The sequence below is a fragment of the Anolis sagrei genome, chromosome 4, assembly GCF_037176765.1.
Source record: "Anolis sagrei isolate rAnoSag1 chromosome 4, rAnoSag1.mat, whole genome shotgun sequence".
Taxonomy (NCBI): domain Eukaryota; kingdom Metazoa; phylum Chordata; class Lepidosauria; order Squamata; family Dactyloidae; genus Anolis; species Anolis sagrei.
Window position 1 is genome coordinate 186,549,004 of NC_090024.1, and position 20,612 is coordinate 186,569,615.

The 20,612-nt window shown below is 41.3% G+C and overlaps 1 protein-coding gene across 1 annotated transcript in view; it reads right to left on the bottom strand.

Moving 5' to 3' along the window:
- Positions 1 to 14,487: 14,487 nt before the first annotated feature.
- Positions 14,488 to 20,612, bottom strand: part of LOC132773735 (chemokine-like protein TAFA-5) — a 42,806-nt gene continuing 36,681 nt past the window's right edge. The window contains exon 4 of the mRNA XM_060773175.2: positions 14,488 to 16,825. Coding sequence (XP_060629158.1) covers positions 16,817 to 16,825 — 9 coding nt within the window. The 3' untranslated portion in view covers positions 14,488 to 16,816. The remainder of the gene's footprint in view (positions 16,826 to 20,612) is intronic.

The window sequence follows — 20,612 nt, forward strand, 5'->3', positions numbered from 1 at the left end:
TATTCCTAACAATAATATCAAGGGCAAGTTTGAACTTGATTAGAAAGAGCTATTAGGTGACATTCCAAATAGAAATGTGGAAGTCTCTATCATATTTACTCAAAAACAAGGGTGCAATTTATATCCCGCTCTCTCCCAAAATGAGATTAGTGCTTTGCCCCTTGACATCAATTCCACAGGGTTGAGTTTTATCCCCCATGCTTTTCAATGTCTATATGGTATCTTTGGGAGAGGTTATCTGGGGATGTGGATTGACATCTCACCAATATGAAAGTCGCCACCTGCTCTACCTCTCCTTTTCATTTACATTTGTCAGATTCAGCTTGGGATCTCAAGCAGATAGAGAGCAGTAATTATTCACATTCCTCTTTGGATGGTTGCAATACGTTATGTGCGTGGGTGTCTTTGAAAATGGCCTACCAACTCCAGCTAGTCCTAAACTCAGGGTGGCCAGATTGCTAATGGAGACTTATGAATGCGATCACACTACATCATTACATTGACATTCTCGCTGGCTGCCAATCCATTTCTGGACCCTATTCAAAGCACTGGCTTAGCTTTTAAAGCCTGGAATGGCTTGGGGCTGAGTTATCGGAAGGAATTTTTCCTCTCTTAATTAAGCCGGTCTCTAAAGTGATCAAATTCTTATTCAGGTGGGTTGCTGCAAGAGAGAGGGTCTTTTCAATAGCGGCACTGCATCTGTAGAATGCCGTTCCCAGAAAAGTTCATTTGGGATCTATACTATATTCTTTTCAGCCCCTGGTAAAGACATTTTTATTTTTCCGGGCACCTCGGAACCTTTTTTTAGTGCTTTCAAATCTTGGCACTATTTTATCCCTGCTGCTAGTATTACTTCTGATTTTTGTTAAGGGCTGCTGTTGGCTTTAGCTTATTTCATGGATATTTTACATTTTTAGGATTTTAGTTTGAATTCTGTTAGATGTATTTTAGTTATTGGGTGATTTGAAAATGAAATGAATTACAGACAGTCATGAGCTGCAGGCAAATTTGAATAGTTTAGTTTTTATTTTCATGAGGATGTGAAGAAGTTTTACCAACTGCCTCAACTTAGTGAGATTACTGGTTGATTATTCCCAAGCCCCCAATAGACATCTTTCTTTTAGCCTAAGTAGATGGTAGAAGATATTTATGCAAATTGTGCCAAATGTTCCTAGTGTCTAGTGCTTGTAGTGGGATTTCCCAAGGTCATCCAGTAGGTTTTCATGGTCAAACGGGGATTCAAATGGTAGGTCAAACCATCATACCATGCTGGCTCTCACCCATTCAGCATGGATATTTATTAATGCAACAAGGCAGCTGCGGAAAAATTGCCTGTTTACAGATATGGGCAAAAATCACTCTCGCGGAGTTGCAATTTCTTTTTCTAATACCATAATCAACAATACAAAATTCTTGGTGCTAAAATGAATCCTGAGAATAATCTGCCTCAAAACGTTGGGACAACAAAGTGTGGCAGCCATGAGGAGTTTGAAAAAAGAAGAGGTCATTTTGTGGAGAAAACATTAAGGAGTGTAAACAAACAAACAAACAAAAAAAACAAGAAGAAAACAAAACCCAAAATAAAATACTAAACCTCTTGAAAAGTGGGCAGTCAATTGAAATTCTGCTTTTTGAATCTTCACCGTAAAAAAAAAAAGACCAGACACAAGATTTGGAGAAAGAAATGGGCCATTTATTGACCTAATTAGACTGGTAATTGAGCTAATTGACTAGTCGTGGGGGGGGGGGGGGGGGAGAGCACTGCAACATGGATAATGATGTGAGGCCAGATATTTTTCTGCGACCATCTGCCAAATCAACCACTGGGTGAATCACTTGACCCCAGTGCACTCCACATTTATGGTTTTCTGTCCCGGCTGGTCATTACTGGAAGGCCATTGGTGGGAACCTCCCCCCCCCGCCCCCCGGACCATAAAGCCCCATAGGGAAGAGGTAAACCCCCCAAGGAAAGCCCTAAGGAAGATATTTTGGGGAACCCCCTAAGCCATAGAGCCAACAGAGATAAACCCAGAATTCCCTTCACCCTAGAATGGAGGGGTGCCAAGGTGTATGCCGATCCAAACTCCTCCCCCCACTTCCTGCCAGTGATACCTATTTAGACAGCCCCTATTCATTTAAATTCCTTACTCCTAGCAGCTTCAATATAGAGTAGGTGAAAAACTCTCCTCTCTGAGGAGGGAAAACATTCCTACCTGGCCATAGTGCGACCAGTATAACTCATATTGAACTGAGGGCGGGAGGGTGAGTTACGCTGCAGGATGGATGAAAGTAGAAGTGGGGGGGATTAAAGTGCTCCCCTCTGGCCATCCAGTTGGCCTCTTCTGTCCAGAAGTGTGTGTAACTTAGGTTCCCATCTCTACTACCATATAATGCAATTTGAAATGGCATTGTATGGCAATGCAGATGGGGCCTTAAGCCAGTCAAAGTACCATTTTGTGACCCCTGTGGAAGGATCAAAATGGCTCCCAGTCTCCTTAGAGTGTCAACTTTTTCATCTCACTCTATTTAGGTTAGGGAGGTGCTTTTTCAAAACCGGAGGTAATTAATTACCAGTTCTTAGCTTGAGTAAATACATTGGATGTAAAATAGTTCAGAAGGGGACATGTTAAGATTGGCCCAGGGCTGAGAAGAGGAGAAATTTGTTGGTGATGATGGTGATGATGATGCTTCTTGATCAACTATATAGCCCTGTGACCATTTTATTTTGTGACTATGTAGAGTGTCCTGGCCTGATCCCTAAATCCTTATTTGCCAGGCAGCAGTAAGTAGCTCCATTTTCCTGTTGATCATGAAACAGCTGGTGGACGTTTTCCCCACTCCTGTGAGTGATCCCTATTCTAAGAGTCAGAATCATGGTACTTGTTACAATCCCCCTTGGTGCCAGGAATTGCTCGCATGAGGAAATGAGTAGGAATGTTAGCCAGCTGCTTGCTGATCAACAGGGAAAAGAGTCCTGTCAATTGCAATGGCTGCTGTACAATAAAAGGAACTGGAGAATTTTTGTTATCCCTACATCTCCCTTAAACTAGTATGAACCAGTCAGGAATACATCACTCCAGGTTGCTCACTCATAGGGGAATTCTAGCTAGTGACAGCAGCAGCAGCAGCAACAACAACAACAAAAATAGGACCATCTAAGGTTTAGTGTTTTTTTGGACAGTTGTCCACCTCTGACTTATAGCAAAAGAAGAATGACTGACAGCAACAGGAGCTTTTGGTCTGGATGCTGCATGAAATGTGTGACAGCTCCAGAGATAAGCATCCTCCCTCTTGAAATTCCTTTTTAGGGTGTCTTGAAGGTTGTTTCACAGATTAAGGGTTTAAATTTTCTGTTTACTTTGTAACTGATCAGAAAAGAAATGAAATTGTCATGCTAATATATTTTAATTGACCCATTAGAATTGCTAAATAAAATAAATTTTCACAGGCAGATGCGTCCAGCGAAGCGTGAACTTTTCATTTCTCATTCTTGGTTAGCACTGAGCAAATTATTATTTTTTGTGCCTTCCAAGAAGATTTAAATTACAAGTCATTGTCTCACACCCAACGCCCACCCTTTCGGTCTCTTCTGTATGTACACACCTACATATTTCTCTGGCTTGAGTCATTTAAATGTTCTAGGAGGCACCAAGAGGAGACATTCAGGACAGCCCTTGTTCTCTGTATTGGAGTTCTCTTTCCATCTTTCCAGATTATTGATTGGATTTATTAGCTGGGGATAAAGAGAGATGGAATTGAAAACAATCTTACTTCTGGCACCTGCTGAATTTTCTCCGGGTAGAGAGAACTTAAGCAGAACTACAAAATTTACTTCTTTTATTTCTCCAGTTCTTCACCCAGCATGGAGTGACCATGTTGGCTAGAGGAATCTGGGAGCTGCAATCTTTGAAAGAAAATTAACTCTTCAAGGGTCTTTCCTCTCACACAATTATTATTACATTAACTGCTTTCATTGATATTATCAAAGGCTCCATCTACACTGTCATATAATGCAGTTTCTGGATGCAGATTATCTGCATTGAACTGGATTGTATGGCAGTATTTGACTCATATAATCTAGTTCAAAGCAGTTAATCTGCATTCTGAAACTGGATTATATGGCAGTGTAGATCCAGCCAAAGGGAAAGGAACCCTGACCTGCTCTGTTAGTGTTCCTGCAGAAATGTGTGTTAACAGTGCCTTTTGTCTTTGACACAGCCCTCAATAGGCATCATATCTTCCAAATATTACAAGATTTGTAGGAAATTCTTATTCACAGAGCCTCAAAGCTGTATATGAAATATGGGGGAACAGTAGCAGTGATTTACCTTAAAGAGCTGCTCTGTATGTGTGTGTGTGTGAATGTATACATGTATGAGTGTGGGGGAGAGAGAAGGAGAGGAGAGAAAGTTGTATTGAACACTTCGGTATGTTAATGCTAACTGGTATGATATTTATATCAGGAGTATGCAAACTGTGGCTTGCAGGCTGCATGCAACTCAGTAGCTTGATGCTGCTATGTTAAATTTTGTTTCTTTTGGGTACAGTTCTAGGCCTGCTTCATCCCATGCAGTTTTTTGAAGGGACAAAATGACCCCCAGACTGCCCAAAGGTATGCATGGGATCTGAGGAGAGATAGGAGGTTCCGAAAAGTGGAAAACCAAACTAAATTATGTGTTGGTATCTCAATAGAGGAGCCAGTATTGTGTATGTCAGACCAGTGTCAGTACTTCAGCAGTATGGAAGCTTGTGAACACATATCCTTTTAAAGATATACTAGTGCCTTTAATGCAGTGTGACCCTGGGCTCAAGTCCTGACAAACAAAAATACACTTGAACCAGTTGTGCTTTTAAAGTAGAAAAGAAAATAGTTCATCCACTTAGAATAACAGTTACAAAATACAATGTAGTTGACCTCACCACAGGATCAGAACAAACACTTTCTTCTGTGAGTCTTCTTCAAACGACGTTCAATTTCTGAATGGAATCAGGATGCCCTTGACTGGTAGAAAGGCAACCATTCTCCCTGTTGATGTCAGTTTCAGCTTCCAGTGACCAACCGCCACGTATCAGCTACTGGCTACCAGCAGCCACCTGCTGCTCCCAGCAATGTTTGCAAGTTCAATGCTTTGTTTTATACAGTATGCTTATAACATGCCCAACTAACCCATAACAGTTGTTTGACTGCAGTAGCAAGCTGGTTCTGATTCTTATTATCACTTAGGAAAAGGCTATAGTATACTATTAGTAGTGACTGTGTAGTGGTTTGAGTATTGGACTATGGCTCTGGAGAACAGGGATCAATTCCTTGCTTGGTCATGGAAACTCATACTCTCCAAAGTTTTGCAAGTGAAAACAGGACACGTGCGCCAAGTGTGGTGGTCAAGATAGCAAACATTATTAATGAAGATAGCACAAGTTAGGACTGGCTACTCCAGTTTGCTTTTGCCTGAGAATAAATCCATACTGGCAAGAAAACCCAGATTCACCTCAAATCTGCAATTGCCTGATCTCCTCTGAGTATCATGGTTTTTAGGATTAGAAAATAACTTTGCCCTTCTTTGGGCTAAACTGGGAGATATTCTGGAGGTTGCTGGAAACTCTGAATTATCCTATTGCTTCAAGACAGTTTAGAGAGTAGAATTGGCTTCTGTTCATATGGGACATCAGCACCATTACATTTTCCCTGTGTTCATCAGCACAGGGAAATGGGATGAATGGTGCTCATGTTGATGCTACTTTTCTCAGCCAGCCATGAAGTGTCATCTGAGTTTTTGTCCACCACAGGCAGCCCATTCTGACATGAAAAGCAAGAAGAGGGGAGTATGAGTATGGTGAAACTCAAATCACTTCAAGCCTCGTTTAAAGAATGCAGTAACATTTGATTAGTAGAATGATTTAGTGATGCTCCTTCATCCATGCATCTTGTTCTGGGCCCGTTGCCAGTTCTTCGCAGCCTTAATCACCCAACGCCTCCAATACCAATCTCAAGTGGCCCCATGCCATTCACTTTAGAGGCAAAATGGGACAACCAACCAGTAAGTAAAAAGGGTGGTGACTGCTTGAGGGACCCTTGCAGAACATCACTTCAGATGCTTCATCTCCTACAAAAGCAAAATTGCTCCCCGGAAAGAGAACAGGGCTGTGCAGGTGTGCTGCCACTCCACTGCTGAGGCATCCTTTTCGGCCACATGAATAGAGAGTGCAGGCATGAGCTTTGCTCAGCTCCATTACCATTAGCAACTGCTCTGCACTCAAGGCAAGGCATCTGAGTACTTGCTGTTGACAGATGACCTGACCCTTCCTGTCACCAGTGGGTTATGTGAAGAGGAGGCCAGGGGGGAGATGGAGCTATTGTGTTGGTTTGACTGTATTAGAGAGTGAGAGCTGTGCTCCCACTCCTAACCGTCACTGGCTGCTGGGTGAGTAAGTAGAAGGGGATGATGCTTTTAGTCAGAAGGGAAGTGGGATGCTACAGGGCAGTCTTTTCCAATAAACATATACCAGCTATCTGACAGTGAGGGAAGGATGAGTAAATCTCCCTTGTTGATGCTGGGTAGAAGAACAGTTTATGCTTGCAGGTCATATCTGTACCCTTTATATTTAAATCTGCACTCAGCTATGAAATTCAACAGGCAACCTTGGGCAAATCATATACTTTTCTCTCTTTCATCCTTCCTCTAATAAAGGGGTAGGAAAATCTCTGAGTCTCCAAGTTGTCTATCACCTTATGACAACCCCATGAATTTCATGAGCTCCCCTGATTCCTTATCACTTGCCTGGGGCTTCTGGAGGTGAAGACCAAAACATTTTCAGAACCGAAGATTCCCAGCCAAGTTAGCCCAAATCACCAAATGAATATGAATCTAAAACAGTTAGCATGGGCTAACTTCAGCCCTCCAGGTGTTTTGGACTTCAACTTCCACAATTTCTAACAGCCGGTAGGCTGTTAGGAATTGTGGGAGTTGAAGTCCAAAACACCTGGAGGGCCAAGGTTTGCCCTTGCCTGATCTAAAAGGACAAACTAATAGAAGACTTTGTAAAAGACTGGAAATTATTTATGGACTTCTTGACCAATAAGAAATCTAATGATGTAATAATTTCTGGCTATATTTACTAATAATTTGTAATTAGATCTATAGTGGTAAAATATTGCATTTTTTCCAGCTTTTTTCTTTTTACTTCATTACAGTGTGGATTGGAGAATCAGAGCCTTTTGATATTTTAGTTTATTAGCATTTAGTGCACTGGTTAGGGTATACTCAACCCTCCACATCCATGGATTCTGTTTCCACAGATTCAACCTTCACTGTCATGAAAATATAAAATAAAATCCAAAAAAGTATGTTTTGTATTTACCATTTTATTTAGGGGATACCATTTACTACACCATTGTATATAATGGGACTTGGGCAATCATGGATTTTGGTATTCACAGGGATCTCGAAACCAAACCCCAGCAGATACCAGGGGTCCACTGTATATTGCTTTAATATTGTGTTTGACTCTTAGTTTAGTTTTAGTCTTAGTTATATCTGTCTATCTACTTATCTATCTACGACCTATCTTCATTTGTTCTTGTTTCCCTTTCTCTTTTACTTTGTTTTTTCTTCTTTTTTGATTGTCTTTTACACTGTTTGTGTTTAAACTAATGAATAAATAATACAAAAAGCTTTAAAAAGAGCCAAAGATTCTTTAAACTGTCAGACAGGGTTACTGTGAGGATAAAGTTGGAGGAGGCAATCAAGCCATGTATACAACCAGACACTCCTCACAAGAAAGGTAGAATAAAAGTATAACTCTTTATTTAAAAGGACAAATCCTCTCATTTTGTTTCCAGGAATGTGGCTACATGTTGGACCACCAGCAAGGACACATGCAAATGATACCTTTTAGTTTTGAAATTATATTTTCACCATCTGTGACTACTGTTGGCTTCTATATCAGTGGGGCAATAATCTAACTTCATAGGAGCTATCCAAAGTGCTGAACCATTCGATAAGCACATAGGCTACCTGCTTTAAAGTTTAAACCAGCGATTTCCAAACTTTTGTCTTCCAGGTGTTTTGGACTTCTCCCCCCCCCCCAAAAAATCCTAGTTTTGGCCAATATCAGGAATTCTGGGATCTGAAGTTTAAAACATCTGGAGGACCCAACACGGGTCTTTGCCCGCCAACAAAGAGAGAGCAGACGTGGACTTTCGATTCTGCCTGGGAAGCCCATTCATTGGTGATGGCTTTGCAATTAAAAGAGTTTTATGCTCCTTCTTATGTGTTATGTGTTGCTGTCATTGAAACAGTATTTGTAAAAGAATAATACAAAGCTTTTAAAATGAAGTTGAGACATACTTTTATCAGCAGATGAAATTAATCTATAGCTCAGTGGTAGAATATAAGACTGGGAAGGATGTCTCCTGACAACCTTGGAAGCCAAGGGGATTATTCATTTATTTGACACGTGCTTCTTTTTGTGACAGGCGTAATCTCATCCCAGATTATCACTGGAATTATGACCATTTGCCTTCTAAAGACATTTCACAAGCACTGTTAAAGAGTTTGGACCTAAAAGAAAATTGATGTCATATCCTACAGCAACTCCAAGATGAATAATAAACACTTTCCCCAGTATATTTGATTCTTTTCACTATTTTTGTAGTTTATTCTGACCTTTAACTTCATTCCTTTTGTTGTGGTTTATTAGTGAATACCATTTTTGTAAAAAGAACCTGTAACACTGATAGAATATAAAAATGTGAGGAATGTGGCAATACATAACAGTGAATAGGGTTTGAATAGAGGGACTAAAATTGCTTTGTGGATATTGATTTTTTACAGCTGGAAGAGATCATCTGTAGTGGCTCCTTTCACTACCATCACATTTTCCAGAGTACATTCACAGGCAGACAAGTTTACACATATACAGTGCTGTCTATATTTCCACCACACAGTCCTCTGCACTTACCATCTTTTCTTCATATGTAGAATCTGCAAGGAAATCTCTTTGCAACTGTGATATTCCTTTCCCTTTGTGTAAATTAGAAGTAGCTTAGACTGAATCATAGAAACATAGAATCATAGAGTTGGAAGAGACCTTGTGGGCCATCCAGTCCAAGAAGCAGGAAAATCGCATTCAAAGCATCCCCAGCAGATGGCCATCATCTGTTTAAAAGCCTCCAAAGAAGGTGTCTCCACTACACTCTAGGGCCGAGTGTTCCAAGGCTGAAAAGCTCTCACTGTTAGGAAGTTCTTCATAATGTTCAGGTGGAATCTCCTTTCCTGTAATTTGAATCTATTGTTCCGCATCCTAGTCTCCAGGGCAGCAGAAAACAAGTTTGGCCCCTCGTCCCTATGATTTCCCCTCCTATATTTATACATGGCCCTCACCATGTCTCCTCTCAGCCTTCTCTTCTGCAGGCTAAACATGCCTGGCTCTTTAAGCCACTCCTCATAGGGCTTGTTCTCCAGACCCTTGCTCATTTTAGTTGCCCTCCTCTGGACACATTCCAGCTTGCCAACATCTCTCTTAAATTGTGGTGCTCAGAATTGGACACAGTATTCCTGGTGTGGTCTGACCAAGGCTTACTCTGCTCAGGGGGAGGAAGGCTACACTGAAGACTGTGGGCTTCATGGTAGAAATGAAGTTGACTCCTTGATTTACTGGCATGGTCTTCTAATTTTTCCTGAAGTTACTTGTAACTCCATTGTATTGTCCTATTTGTAGCTGGGTGGGGTGGGGGTGCAACTAGTGCTGTCTGGTAAATAATTCTATTTTTGTCAGTCATAAACATCAGATCCCAGGGTTCCATGTGATGCTGTCATGCATGAAAGGAGTGGCATTTAGGATTCTCAGCCAGAAATTCTCCAGGGCACCAGCTACCTTAATCCAACCTTGAGGGCAGTAATATGAAAAACTGAAAGGGAGGCAAGCCTCCAACTGATGCTCCAAATAGATGCCTTATTTATGAGCAATCAGTACATGTTTTCAGTCTTCATGGGCATATTCTCCAATTCTCATTTTTGTAGAATACCGCTTTTTACCCCTTTGAGTCAGTGTTTGAAAAAATTCCCATTTCTGCTCTAGCCAATATGCTTTCTGTGTTCTTTTGGAAGATTTTCCATGGATTGAATTTGAACCACATGGGGCATTTTTATTGTATAAAAATCACAATTTTAGAGAGCAACTCATGGTTCTTTTCACAGCTGGTCAACTTCGGGGGTAATTTCTTTCCAGACATGCCTAGAACTGACTCCTGCTTCACTTTTCATATGGATTTTAGTTTATGGCTTCACTTGATTGAATTTATCACTCGCCATTCTCTTTTTGGATTGAGGAAAAACCTTAATTCCTTCACTGGCCTATCAAATAAAGCCACTCCAGCATTTATTTCAGATATACACCCTATGAAATCTAGCATAGTGGTTATGAGAAGACACAGTTGGCTAGTGACCCATAGAAAGAATTGTCAATTTGTGCAATTGTCTGGAAGGCAGTACAACTTCAGGGAGTCTTCTGAGTATGACTGAAATTGATGGAAAAGGAGACATTGGCTTCAGACTCTAAATCAAGCCTCACAGGGGGACAGCGACTGCTGGATGCCCTTTCCTCTGCCAGAGGACACTTCTGTTGCCATCCTATGTTTACAAGTAATTAATGGCTCCTCCACTAGGATTTTGTGTGTCCAGAATGCAGGCGGCCTCCTCCTCTTGTTTCAATGGATTCCTTAAGAAGCCCTCTCATAGAACATCTTCAAATGGTGTGGTGATAATGAGAGAGACTGTTGTAGGAGGAAATCCAATCAATGGTAATTAGGCCGAGACATGAATTAGTGCCTTTGAGACTTGGTCTCTCTCTGCTCTCTGATTGCATGGGGAGGAGCGGGAGCAGAATGGGCAGGTATTTAACTTTGGCTGGCCAGACGCATACATATTCCACTTATTTGGACATTTGCCCAGATTAAGAAAAATGTTTTGTTGTTCTCTGTTGCATCTCCTTCAGAGGCAGATGGCGTCTAACCTTGTCACTGAGCTGTATTTTCCCCCCATTCTGCAGCATGCTAATGTTTGGTGGTGTTCATGCAAGTCATTCCTCTGAACAGAATATTATCAGCTAACATACCTTGAAGAAGCAGTGAGAATTGGATTTTACACAGCAGGCAGAGAGAGGAAGATCTTGAGTCTGGGGTTTTGAAAATAAGAGCCAGGATGTCTACCTTGCTTTGTTGAATGACTGTGGGTCACTAGTTGCAAGAGCGCTGGGTGCCTCCATTAATCAGCTTAGATTGTACCCCTCCCCAAATTTGTCTGAAAGCCAGTAGGTTGAGAGTACATTTTCCATTCACCTGGTCTCAGAACAACTATATATAGTGTGTGTGTACAAGAGAGAGATTATTTGGAAGCCTGGGATGAAATAGCTATTGCAGAAGTAACAGTGAGGGTGAAGGGGTTTTGCAGTAACTGGATAAATGTCATGGTGAAGAATCATAGGTTGAGCATTTTGGCATGAAGGAAGCCAGAAGTAAATTCATTTCCAAATGGGCAGGAAAGTGCTTTTCTCCACCATCGCATATGTACAAAGCAAGCCCTTGATACTTCTAAGATCACAATAAACATTGTCTATCTTTGTGAGCCTCCCTGCTCCTCCCCAACTACTGAGATGTGTAATACATGTAAATGAATACCACAGGAGTTATATTACTGTATGTTTATGGTTTGCATCTCCATGGGCCACATGCCATGTCAACAATTCCAAAGCAGTTATTCATTTTATGCTCTTTGGACTGGAACTCTTTCTCAGTCCTATTAATGTTCCACTTCTGTTATATTTTGCGCTCCATTAATATCTTACGAAAGAATTCCCACTTCCCATAGATGGTTGCTCCTTAGCTTAGTGTGTGTAAACATTTCCAGCCCCAGCCATAATCCTACCTTTCTTCCTTCTCTTCTTCCTAGAGCTTGCTTCTCAAAATAAATTGTTCTTATTTGGTTTATAAACTGCCTAAATCTTTTCTTCAAACTCCTGGATTAACAGCATCAATTGGAAGTGCATTCAGAGAGAGAGAAAGGACATAAACTATGGCCAGATTTCAGTAAGGGATGTATCTCTTTGGGAAATAGAATTTCACAGAATCCATATTCAGCATGGAGCTACCAAATGATTGCTATAGAGAAGAGCTAGTAAGGTGACCAGTACTCATCAGGACCAATGTACAATGGAACCAATGTGTTTTGGGGCATTGGCTAAGGAGTACTGAAGCTCATTGGTAAAGTCTGATGTGTATCACAATACCCTTTCCAGTGGTCTGATAAAACACAATTCGCTCTAACAGGTTTCCATAGTGCCACTGATATACAGATAAGTATGTGTAAAGTTATGCAATGTAGACCATGAAAGAAAATTCTGGCCAGTCTCCATGGAGACACATAGATACACATTTAAGTGCTGTTATAGTTAAATGGAAATACTGGTGCAGTGAGAAGTCCCAGTTGCAACTTTTCTCCTAATAGACTCCCATGCCAGGACTAAGCTGGGATATAAATTAAACTAAATTAAATATAAACTTAGTTACTGACATTAGGGCTCAGTTACAAGACACCCCTCCAGGCATTGTTGGACTATACTGTTCTTGTGTGTCACTATTAAATATTCTGGCTATGATTTATAGTACTTGCAGTCTGAAAACATGCAGAGAGCTTCAGATTCCCACCCATGAAAATAGATGTAACCAACTGCAGTTGTGTTTGTCTGACAAATAAAAAGCAATTCATACCTTGTGTGTTTGTGTGCACTCAGAGTGGGATCTTATCTCTCTGGTATTAGATGATTTTCCCAACTATTAATAGCTTCCCTACGTCCAATTGCAAGGCCTGACTAGAGTAGAATCATAAAATTTTAAGACCTGGGATCACAAGCATTATCTCATTCAATCCCCTGCCATGTAGAAATACACAACTAAAACATGTTTGAAAGGTGTCCACCCACCATTTGTTTAAACATATCCAAAAGAGAGAGAGTGGTCATTTTTAAAAATGGAAATGTTGATTCACCATTCCACAATTGATTGTTTGGGTTTACTCTGCTCCAGTGGTGCCCAACCTTTTTTTTGACAAGGACTCACTTTGACCAGGGCCTACTTGACCAGGTCCCATTTTAACCAGGGCCCACTCTCCAGAATTAGTACTAAAAGAGGCAGGGCTGGTTAGCTCTGCAGAAAGGAGAGGAAATAAAATAAATAAAATAAAATAAATAAAAAGGAAGGAGGTTTGCGAACTGGATTTTCATTCTCATGGCCCATGGCTGGGCTGTGGCCCACAGGTTGGCAACCACTGTTCTACTCATTACAAACCAACAGGATGCCAGGAAAAATATCTTCCTTGTTTGAGTTAATGTCTCCTCTCCAAATACATCAAGGGAGTGGATCTTGTCTTCATCCAGATAGCAAATGCAACATTAGGTAAAGGTAAAGGTAGTCCCCTGACATTAAGTCCAGCCATGTCTGACTCTGGGGTGTGGTGCTCATCTCCATTTCTAAGCTGAAGAGCCGGCGTTGTCCATAGACACCTCCAAGGTCATGTGGCCAGCATGACCGCATGGAGCGCCGTTACCTTCCCGCCGGAGCGGTACCCATTGATCTACTCACATTTGCATGTTTTCGAACTGCTAGGTTGGCAGAAGCTAGGGCTGACAGCGGAAGCTCACGCCGCTCCCCGGGATCGAACCTGCGACCTTTCAATCAACAAGCTCAGCAGCTCAGTGCTTTAACTCACTGCGACACCGGGGGCTCCCTCAATGCAACATTAGCTTTTTCAAATTTCTGTGCACCAGAATATTTGGGACCAGGAAACACAGTGGGTTGTCTCATGTCCAGGGTTATATTGGACAAAATACGGGATCCTCAGATCTCTCTTGGGGGACTTCTGTGCTATCTTGTGGTGCCCGCACTGTTCGCTTTGCCAGCTGAAGAGAGACATCAACAAAAGACTAGGAAGTGCTATCCAGGAAAACAGCATCCCAAAGTCTCTTATTACTTCCGCTTTAATATCACCTGCTGTAACTAATCTTCTGAGAGACATCATGTTAGTTTGTTCAATATCAAAAGGAAGCAGACAAGGAACAACTTTTGTGGCCTCTTCGGAATTAACCTAGATATTTTTGTATTGTTTAAATGAAAAATGTGTAAAATTGGTTAACGTGTTTAATAATAACACATGTTATTATAACCCAATTCCTCTATAGCCATTCTTAGTAGGAGCACACCAATGGTGCACTCATCATACTTGCATTTCATTTTTGTTTCTGAATCTCAGAACAGATCTTTGCATCCTTCTGTGTGCTCATGGGATTTCCTCGTTCAAGAGCTGCAGATTGGCTCACGGATTTTCACGGATGTTTACAATTACACCTACAAACTACTATCAGTGTTAGGAGTAGTTTATAACTCTAAGCATACATATATACCATAAAAACAGGAAGCAAGGGGGGGATCCCCTCTTTGAGTAATAAAGTTAGAGTTTAATTCCTAACATTTTTCTTGATGTCACAAAGTTTGGAGATTACAGTGGAAAAGGCTCTCAAAACATAAGAGTCCGACTCACAATAAGACAATAAAAGGATGTTGAGTGGGGAGTTGGCCTCAAGAACTTTGATATTTACAGGTAAAGAGGGCTGGACTTTCTACTGCTTTTTCATACATTGGTCACTAGCACCCAGTGAGTCTTGGAAGGCTTTGTAAAAAATCAGGCTCTTCTGAAGCAAGTGAGATAAATACAATGGAAGAAGTTAAGGGAGTTTCATTATTACTTTGGGGAAGACTTGAAATCAGCAGGACAGCTCATCAAGAAAAAACAGCAGTGGGTGAATAAACTGGGAGCTTGTAGTCTTTTTGGTCTTGTGAGACTTGTAGCATGAGACCATGGTGTTTTTATAAAGGGTTGTCCGGAGGAGGACATGGCCTTGCCATGCATAGGCAAGATGTGAAACTAGCACCTTCTAATCTAGAAATGGCTGTAGGGTTGTAGTGACCCTGTGAATAACAGACCTCCAAGACCCCTCCACACTCAGGGCTGTGGCTTCCTCTATTTAGTCTACCCAATAAGAGCAGACAATGATGAATATGTAATAGAGCATTATGTGTTTTTTTTTTTCCGGGACTTGTGACTGGGATTTGCTGGCTAGAATTCTCATAGAGGTTGTATTAGTCAGATACTTTTTCAAGGTATGCAAGTCCCATTCATCCACAGTGGAAAGACTTACATCTCCATCCCATCACTCTATGACCACCATAACACCCTGGACTACTGGAGCAGCCATGTGAAGGTACTAGTCATACTGTGTCTGCCTCCATGACTGCTGTTGCCTCCATCTCCTTACGGGTGCTGGTGAAGCTTTTGCGCAACAGCATTAAACAGGATGTTATCTTCAGGGTTAGAATGGCAAGGATTTGGATAAAAAAGAGCCACATCTGTCTCTTCTGTATGTTGCATTCTTCTGCCTACCACAAAGGAGTTGTGCCAGTTCTCATTCTGGTTGCCAGTAAATCCAGTGGCAACCAAGGTTGAGCAGGTTTATTGTGAATGGCACATTCCAGACTAGCATTAACACCAGCTCACAGCCTAAATTGGTGCCTTCTTTTCCACTTGCAGGTTAGTATTACAGCACTCAAACCACTGTGAGAGAAACTGCTCCACAGATGCAGTTTTAGTTCCTAAATAATATAACATTGAGGGATAACCTTTCCAGGCAAAGGCGCAATAATCAAAATTTATCTCTTTCAGAGCCCCTGCTTCATGTTACACCCTGGGGGAAAAGCAAACATTTTCCAGTAAATTCCCATATAGTACCAGTTGATGGATTTGACCTAAGGGACAAATCAGATGGGAGCTTATATTTTCTAAAGTCAGACATACTTGCTCAATCCCAAGAATACCTTCTAAAGTCAGAATGCATTAATAGAAAAATGCAAGTAATCCTATTGAATCAATGCTTCCCAAATTTCCAAGCTTGGCCTGATTACTGGTGAATGATTCTCAGCAGTTGATTAGGTGGGTGCAATGAGTAAATTTCTAGAAATAAAACACTGTAAACACTGTAAACACAAATGGAAAGTAGAAGATCATGAAATACACATTTTTGGTCCAGGGTAATCACCCTGCCATTGCACAGGGAACTTTTATCAGAGAGTGGCATGAACAGAGTATCTTCCAAAGTCTTCGTGGAAACTCTTTTCCTCCATAGGCAAAACAGACCATGGTCCAGAGTGGCCATGGCATCATGTTCCTTTATCATCTTCTCACCTCCTTTGGATGGGTTTTGATGAGTGAAAGGAAGAGGCACAAAGAACATTTTCTTCACAGCAACTGGAGAACATCCCAGACTCTTAGAAACGACCTCAGTCTATCATGACCATATGTCTCAAGGAGGCATACATTCTCCTCAAATTTAGGAGGCTTGCTGTAATCTTGGGTACCAAGGCAAATGCTCTGTTGCCACAGGGGGAAATGGTTACAGAAAGCTGTACTTCAGCTCAAAACTCCACAAATTAAGCCAGAAATAGGTGCAATTTCTTCTTGGGGGGAATGGGAAGAGAGAAAACAAAACCTCCCGCAGACAATCCTAATATGCTGTTCTGGTAGCCTCGGTGTCCCATGTACAGACCCAAGAGCAAAAACAGACAGGGCATATCCTGATTCACAGGGTTGAGCCCATAGTGTAGTCGTCAACAGTCCCTTTCCCTCCATGATGAGATGACGGTCTTCAAACCCTGGCACCAGTGCACAGGAAGTGAGAGGAGCTGGTCTTGCAGAGAAGCACACAATTGTTGTCAAGAGACCTAGAGGGGGAAAAACAAAACAGGAATACCTTACATCTACTGCCTTACATTTGTTCTGGCATAGTAATTCCCACAGTGAGTGCAAATAGTTTCTGACAGGTGTCTTTCCCAGCTCTTTCTGGAGATGCTTCCTGTCTTCTTTCTCCTCACTCCTGATCATTCAAAGTAAAAATTTTACCAAACTTTAGGTCTCTTATATTGTTCTATAATCCATTTGTGCTCTTTTTGCACAGGGGCAATGATGTTTCCCAGCACACAAGGAAAAACAAAAATGTTTTTTTGCTATATGCAGCTACAAATTCAAAAAGTGTATTTAAATGATGATCCAGTCAAAGATCCACAGAATACTATACATGGCAGTGGCATCAAGTTCAATTTCCAAGGTTGATTCAATGTTGATACAGCAATTGGCTATTTAAAACACAGCTAAGTTGCAATAAAGTTTTGATTATAGCTGAATAGGAAGCTTTTATTATATTTGGCTAACTCCCTCCTTAAAGCAATGGTATTCCCTGTAGTCACTTACGGATGTGAGCGCTGGACCTTAGGGAAGGCTGAGCGAAGGAAGATAGATGCCTTTGAACTGTGGTGTTGGAGGAAAGTTCTGAGAGTGCCTTGGACCACCAGAAGATCCAACCAGTCCATACTTCAGGAAATAAAGCCCAACTACTCATTGGAGGGAAGGATAGTAGAGGCAAAGATGAAGTACTTTGGCCACATCATGAGAAGACAGGAAAGCTTAGAGAAGGCAGTGATGCTGGGGAAAATGGAAAGAAAAAGGAAGAGGGGCCGACCCAGGGCATGATGGATGGATGGCATCCTTGAAGTGACTGGATTGACCTTGAGGGAACTGGGGATGGTGATGGCCGACAGGGAGCTCTGGCGTGGGCTGGTCCATGGGTTCACAAAGAGTCGGAAACAACTGAATGAATGAACAATAACTACAACTCCCTCCTTGCTGCCCAGAGCTTGGAAAATGTACATTTTGAATTACAAATTCAGAATTCATCAGCTGGGGATTCTGTGAGTTATAGATGAAGTAGTAACTTTTCCCCTCCTTACAATGAATATATTAGTACAAGCAGTACAAGCAGTTTTCAATATACAGAAATGAGTGTACAAATGGGCAACCCCAAGCACACTAAGATGTAAAAGTTGCAGACTGTACATATGCTGCACCAAGAAGACTTTAAGTTTGGCAGCCTCAAAAACTAACAAATGGGATGAGAATTTCATATTCAATGTCGTTGTGAATTCAGGAAAATCAGGTGCATTTGGTGTAAGGACTGGGGTTTGGCTCCTTTGTACACTGGAAGGAGGGAAAGTAGGGAAGAAGTGTGAATGTGTGCACTCACCGACTTGTCCCTAATCAGCTTGCTCTGATCCTGTTAAGTCCCACCAACATGCTTGACTCCGGCAGGTGACAGATTGTAACAGGTTTAAGTGCATTCGTTCCGAATTTTCTTCCCTAATCCCTTGCTCAGCCTTTTCCTATGGCAGGAGAATGATATGGAAGTCTGGGAGCTTTATAAGGGAAGGGGTGGGACAGGCTCTCTGCTCAAAGGTCTAGATTAGTGTGGATTTATTCCCAGCAAAAAAAAAAAAAGGGGGGGGGGAATTACTTTTAAAAATCTTGCAGAGTTCAGTACAAGCCTGATTACTTTTAAATGTAGGAGTCATTCATTCTATATATACCACCATAACCGGAACCTCCATTCCCCTTTAGTGGGATGGCTCACACATACTTGAGAAATGTCTTTGTCCCCTTCTCAAAAATATGAATGTTTGTTATTAGGCTCTATGGAATGAAACTAATGAAAATTATGGATTGCATGTTCTGTGCAGTTCTGGGAGGGTGGGGTGGTTATTAAGGAGACATTCTGCCCTTGCCTGAAAACTATGGCAAGAGGCCATAGCTGAGTAGATGAGAGTTAGTGGTGAAAAGCTTTCTTGGTGGGGTTCTGTGTCTCCTTTGATTGTACATAAATGATTCAGCAGCCAAAAATGTGCAAACTCCATGTTGTCAACCAGCATGTATGAATATTTAATAATGCAAAATAGAGCTGGGACGATTGGACAGGATTTGCCAAATCTGCGATTGTATTTGATAAATATGGATGAGTCGTGCCCGTCCGCCATCCTCTGCCCCCCTCTCCCCAAAGCCCAAGGTGGATTTATCTTCCCTTAACAGCCAGAAAATTACATGCAGAGGAGTCTCAATGCACAGATGAGACAGTGGCATCAGGAGGCAAGGTTTAGATTTGTCAGGCACCGGAGAACTTGCTGGGACAAGCTGAAAGAGACAGGCTCCACCTGAATGGCAATGGAACCAGATTGCTGGGATTTTCACATTTAAAAGTTTGCAAAGCAGCTTTCAAGTTGATTTCTGAAGGAAGGCTGATAGACATGAGGGGCATCTGGTTCAGAATGTGAGCTTTTCCTTAAGGACAGGGCCAGGCTACTGTGGCCCAACAGAGGTTTTTGGAAGGCAGGTCTATGTTGACTATTGGCCGATGGGAGTTGTAGAAAAATCTAGAGAGCCAAAGTTTTTCACTTTTGCACCACTAATTAAACAAATAGCAAAACTAATACAAGCAACATCTAACTTGTTGAAGCTCTGATGGGTTGCAAAACATTTTTTGAAAATAGTACAGTAGCTTACAGAACACCTTTTACAATATCTTGTACAACAACTTTTGGAAGAACTGGTGGAAATACCCATGAAAGTAGAATCTGTGGGATTTGACATTTGTGTAAGAATGAAAACAAAACTTCCTTAAGCAACAGATTTGCACAAAATGACACCTCTGGATATGGTCTCTCTAGATCAGGAATGGGTGACATGTATCTCTCCCAAACATTGTTGAACTTTATCTCCCATCATTCCTCAACATTATGGTTGCTGATGTTTGATGTCCAGCAACATCTGGAGAGCTCCATGGTTCCCATGTCTGCTATTAAGTCCAGGTTGGACTACTTGTGGTCCTACTAACGCTGTTGAAATGAAACTTCCATCAGTCCTAGCTAGGACAACTTATGATGAGTAGAGATAGTGGGAGTTAGTCTAAAAGCATGTCAGGGGCCACAAGTTGCATTAGGTCTAAGAAGAACTTTGATACAATTGATATACTGCCATTTCACTGACTGATGCTTCAGAAGATGGGTGGAGAAAAAAATAAAGGAGGCCACCATAGGAGGAAAAAATGTGTAATACGTGATGACTTCAACTATTTTTATATTGAATAGGCAAATGTATATGCAAATTGGGACATTGCTAGCTATGATAAATGACTAAACCTTAGAACAGTTAGACACCAATGGGACACCAAGTGGAAGGTACCCTGGAGTTGTCAAACTGATTGAGAATGGTGATGAGAGTGTTATCAAATTCATCACATCTGCTTAAAGGTGAAGTTGCCCAGAAAATCTAATGTAGGCATATTTCATTTCAAATAAGGAAATTTCTTTTTTAAAAAACCTTAAGGGGATTAGTTAAACATAAGCTGAATTAGAGAGTCAAGAAGGTCAAATCCCTTCCGGATGTTATTTAAAACCGTGATAATAGAAACTCAAGACAGAATGTATACCACATAACAGGAAAGTGATTAACAAATTCCAGGAGATTGTCCGCATAGTTAATGAGTAATGTCAAGGAAGCTCTGAAAGACAAGATGGTGTCCTTTTAAAATTGTGTTTTGCCCACAGGGAAACAAATAGAGCTCTGTGAAAAATTGTGTTGACAGTAAGCCAAGTTTCAGTAACATATTGGGCTCTTTCTGGCAGATCA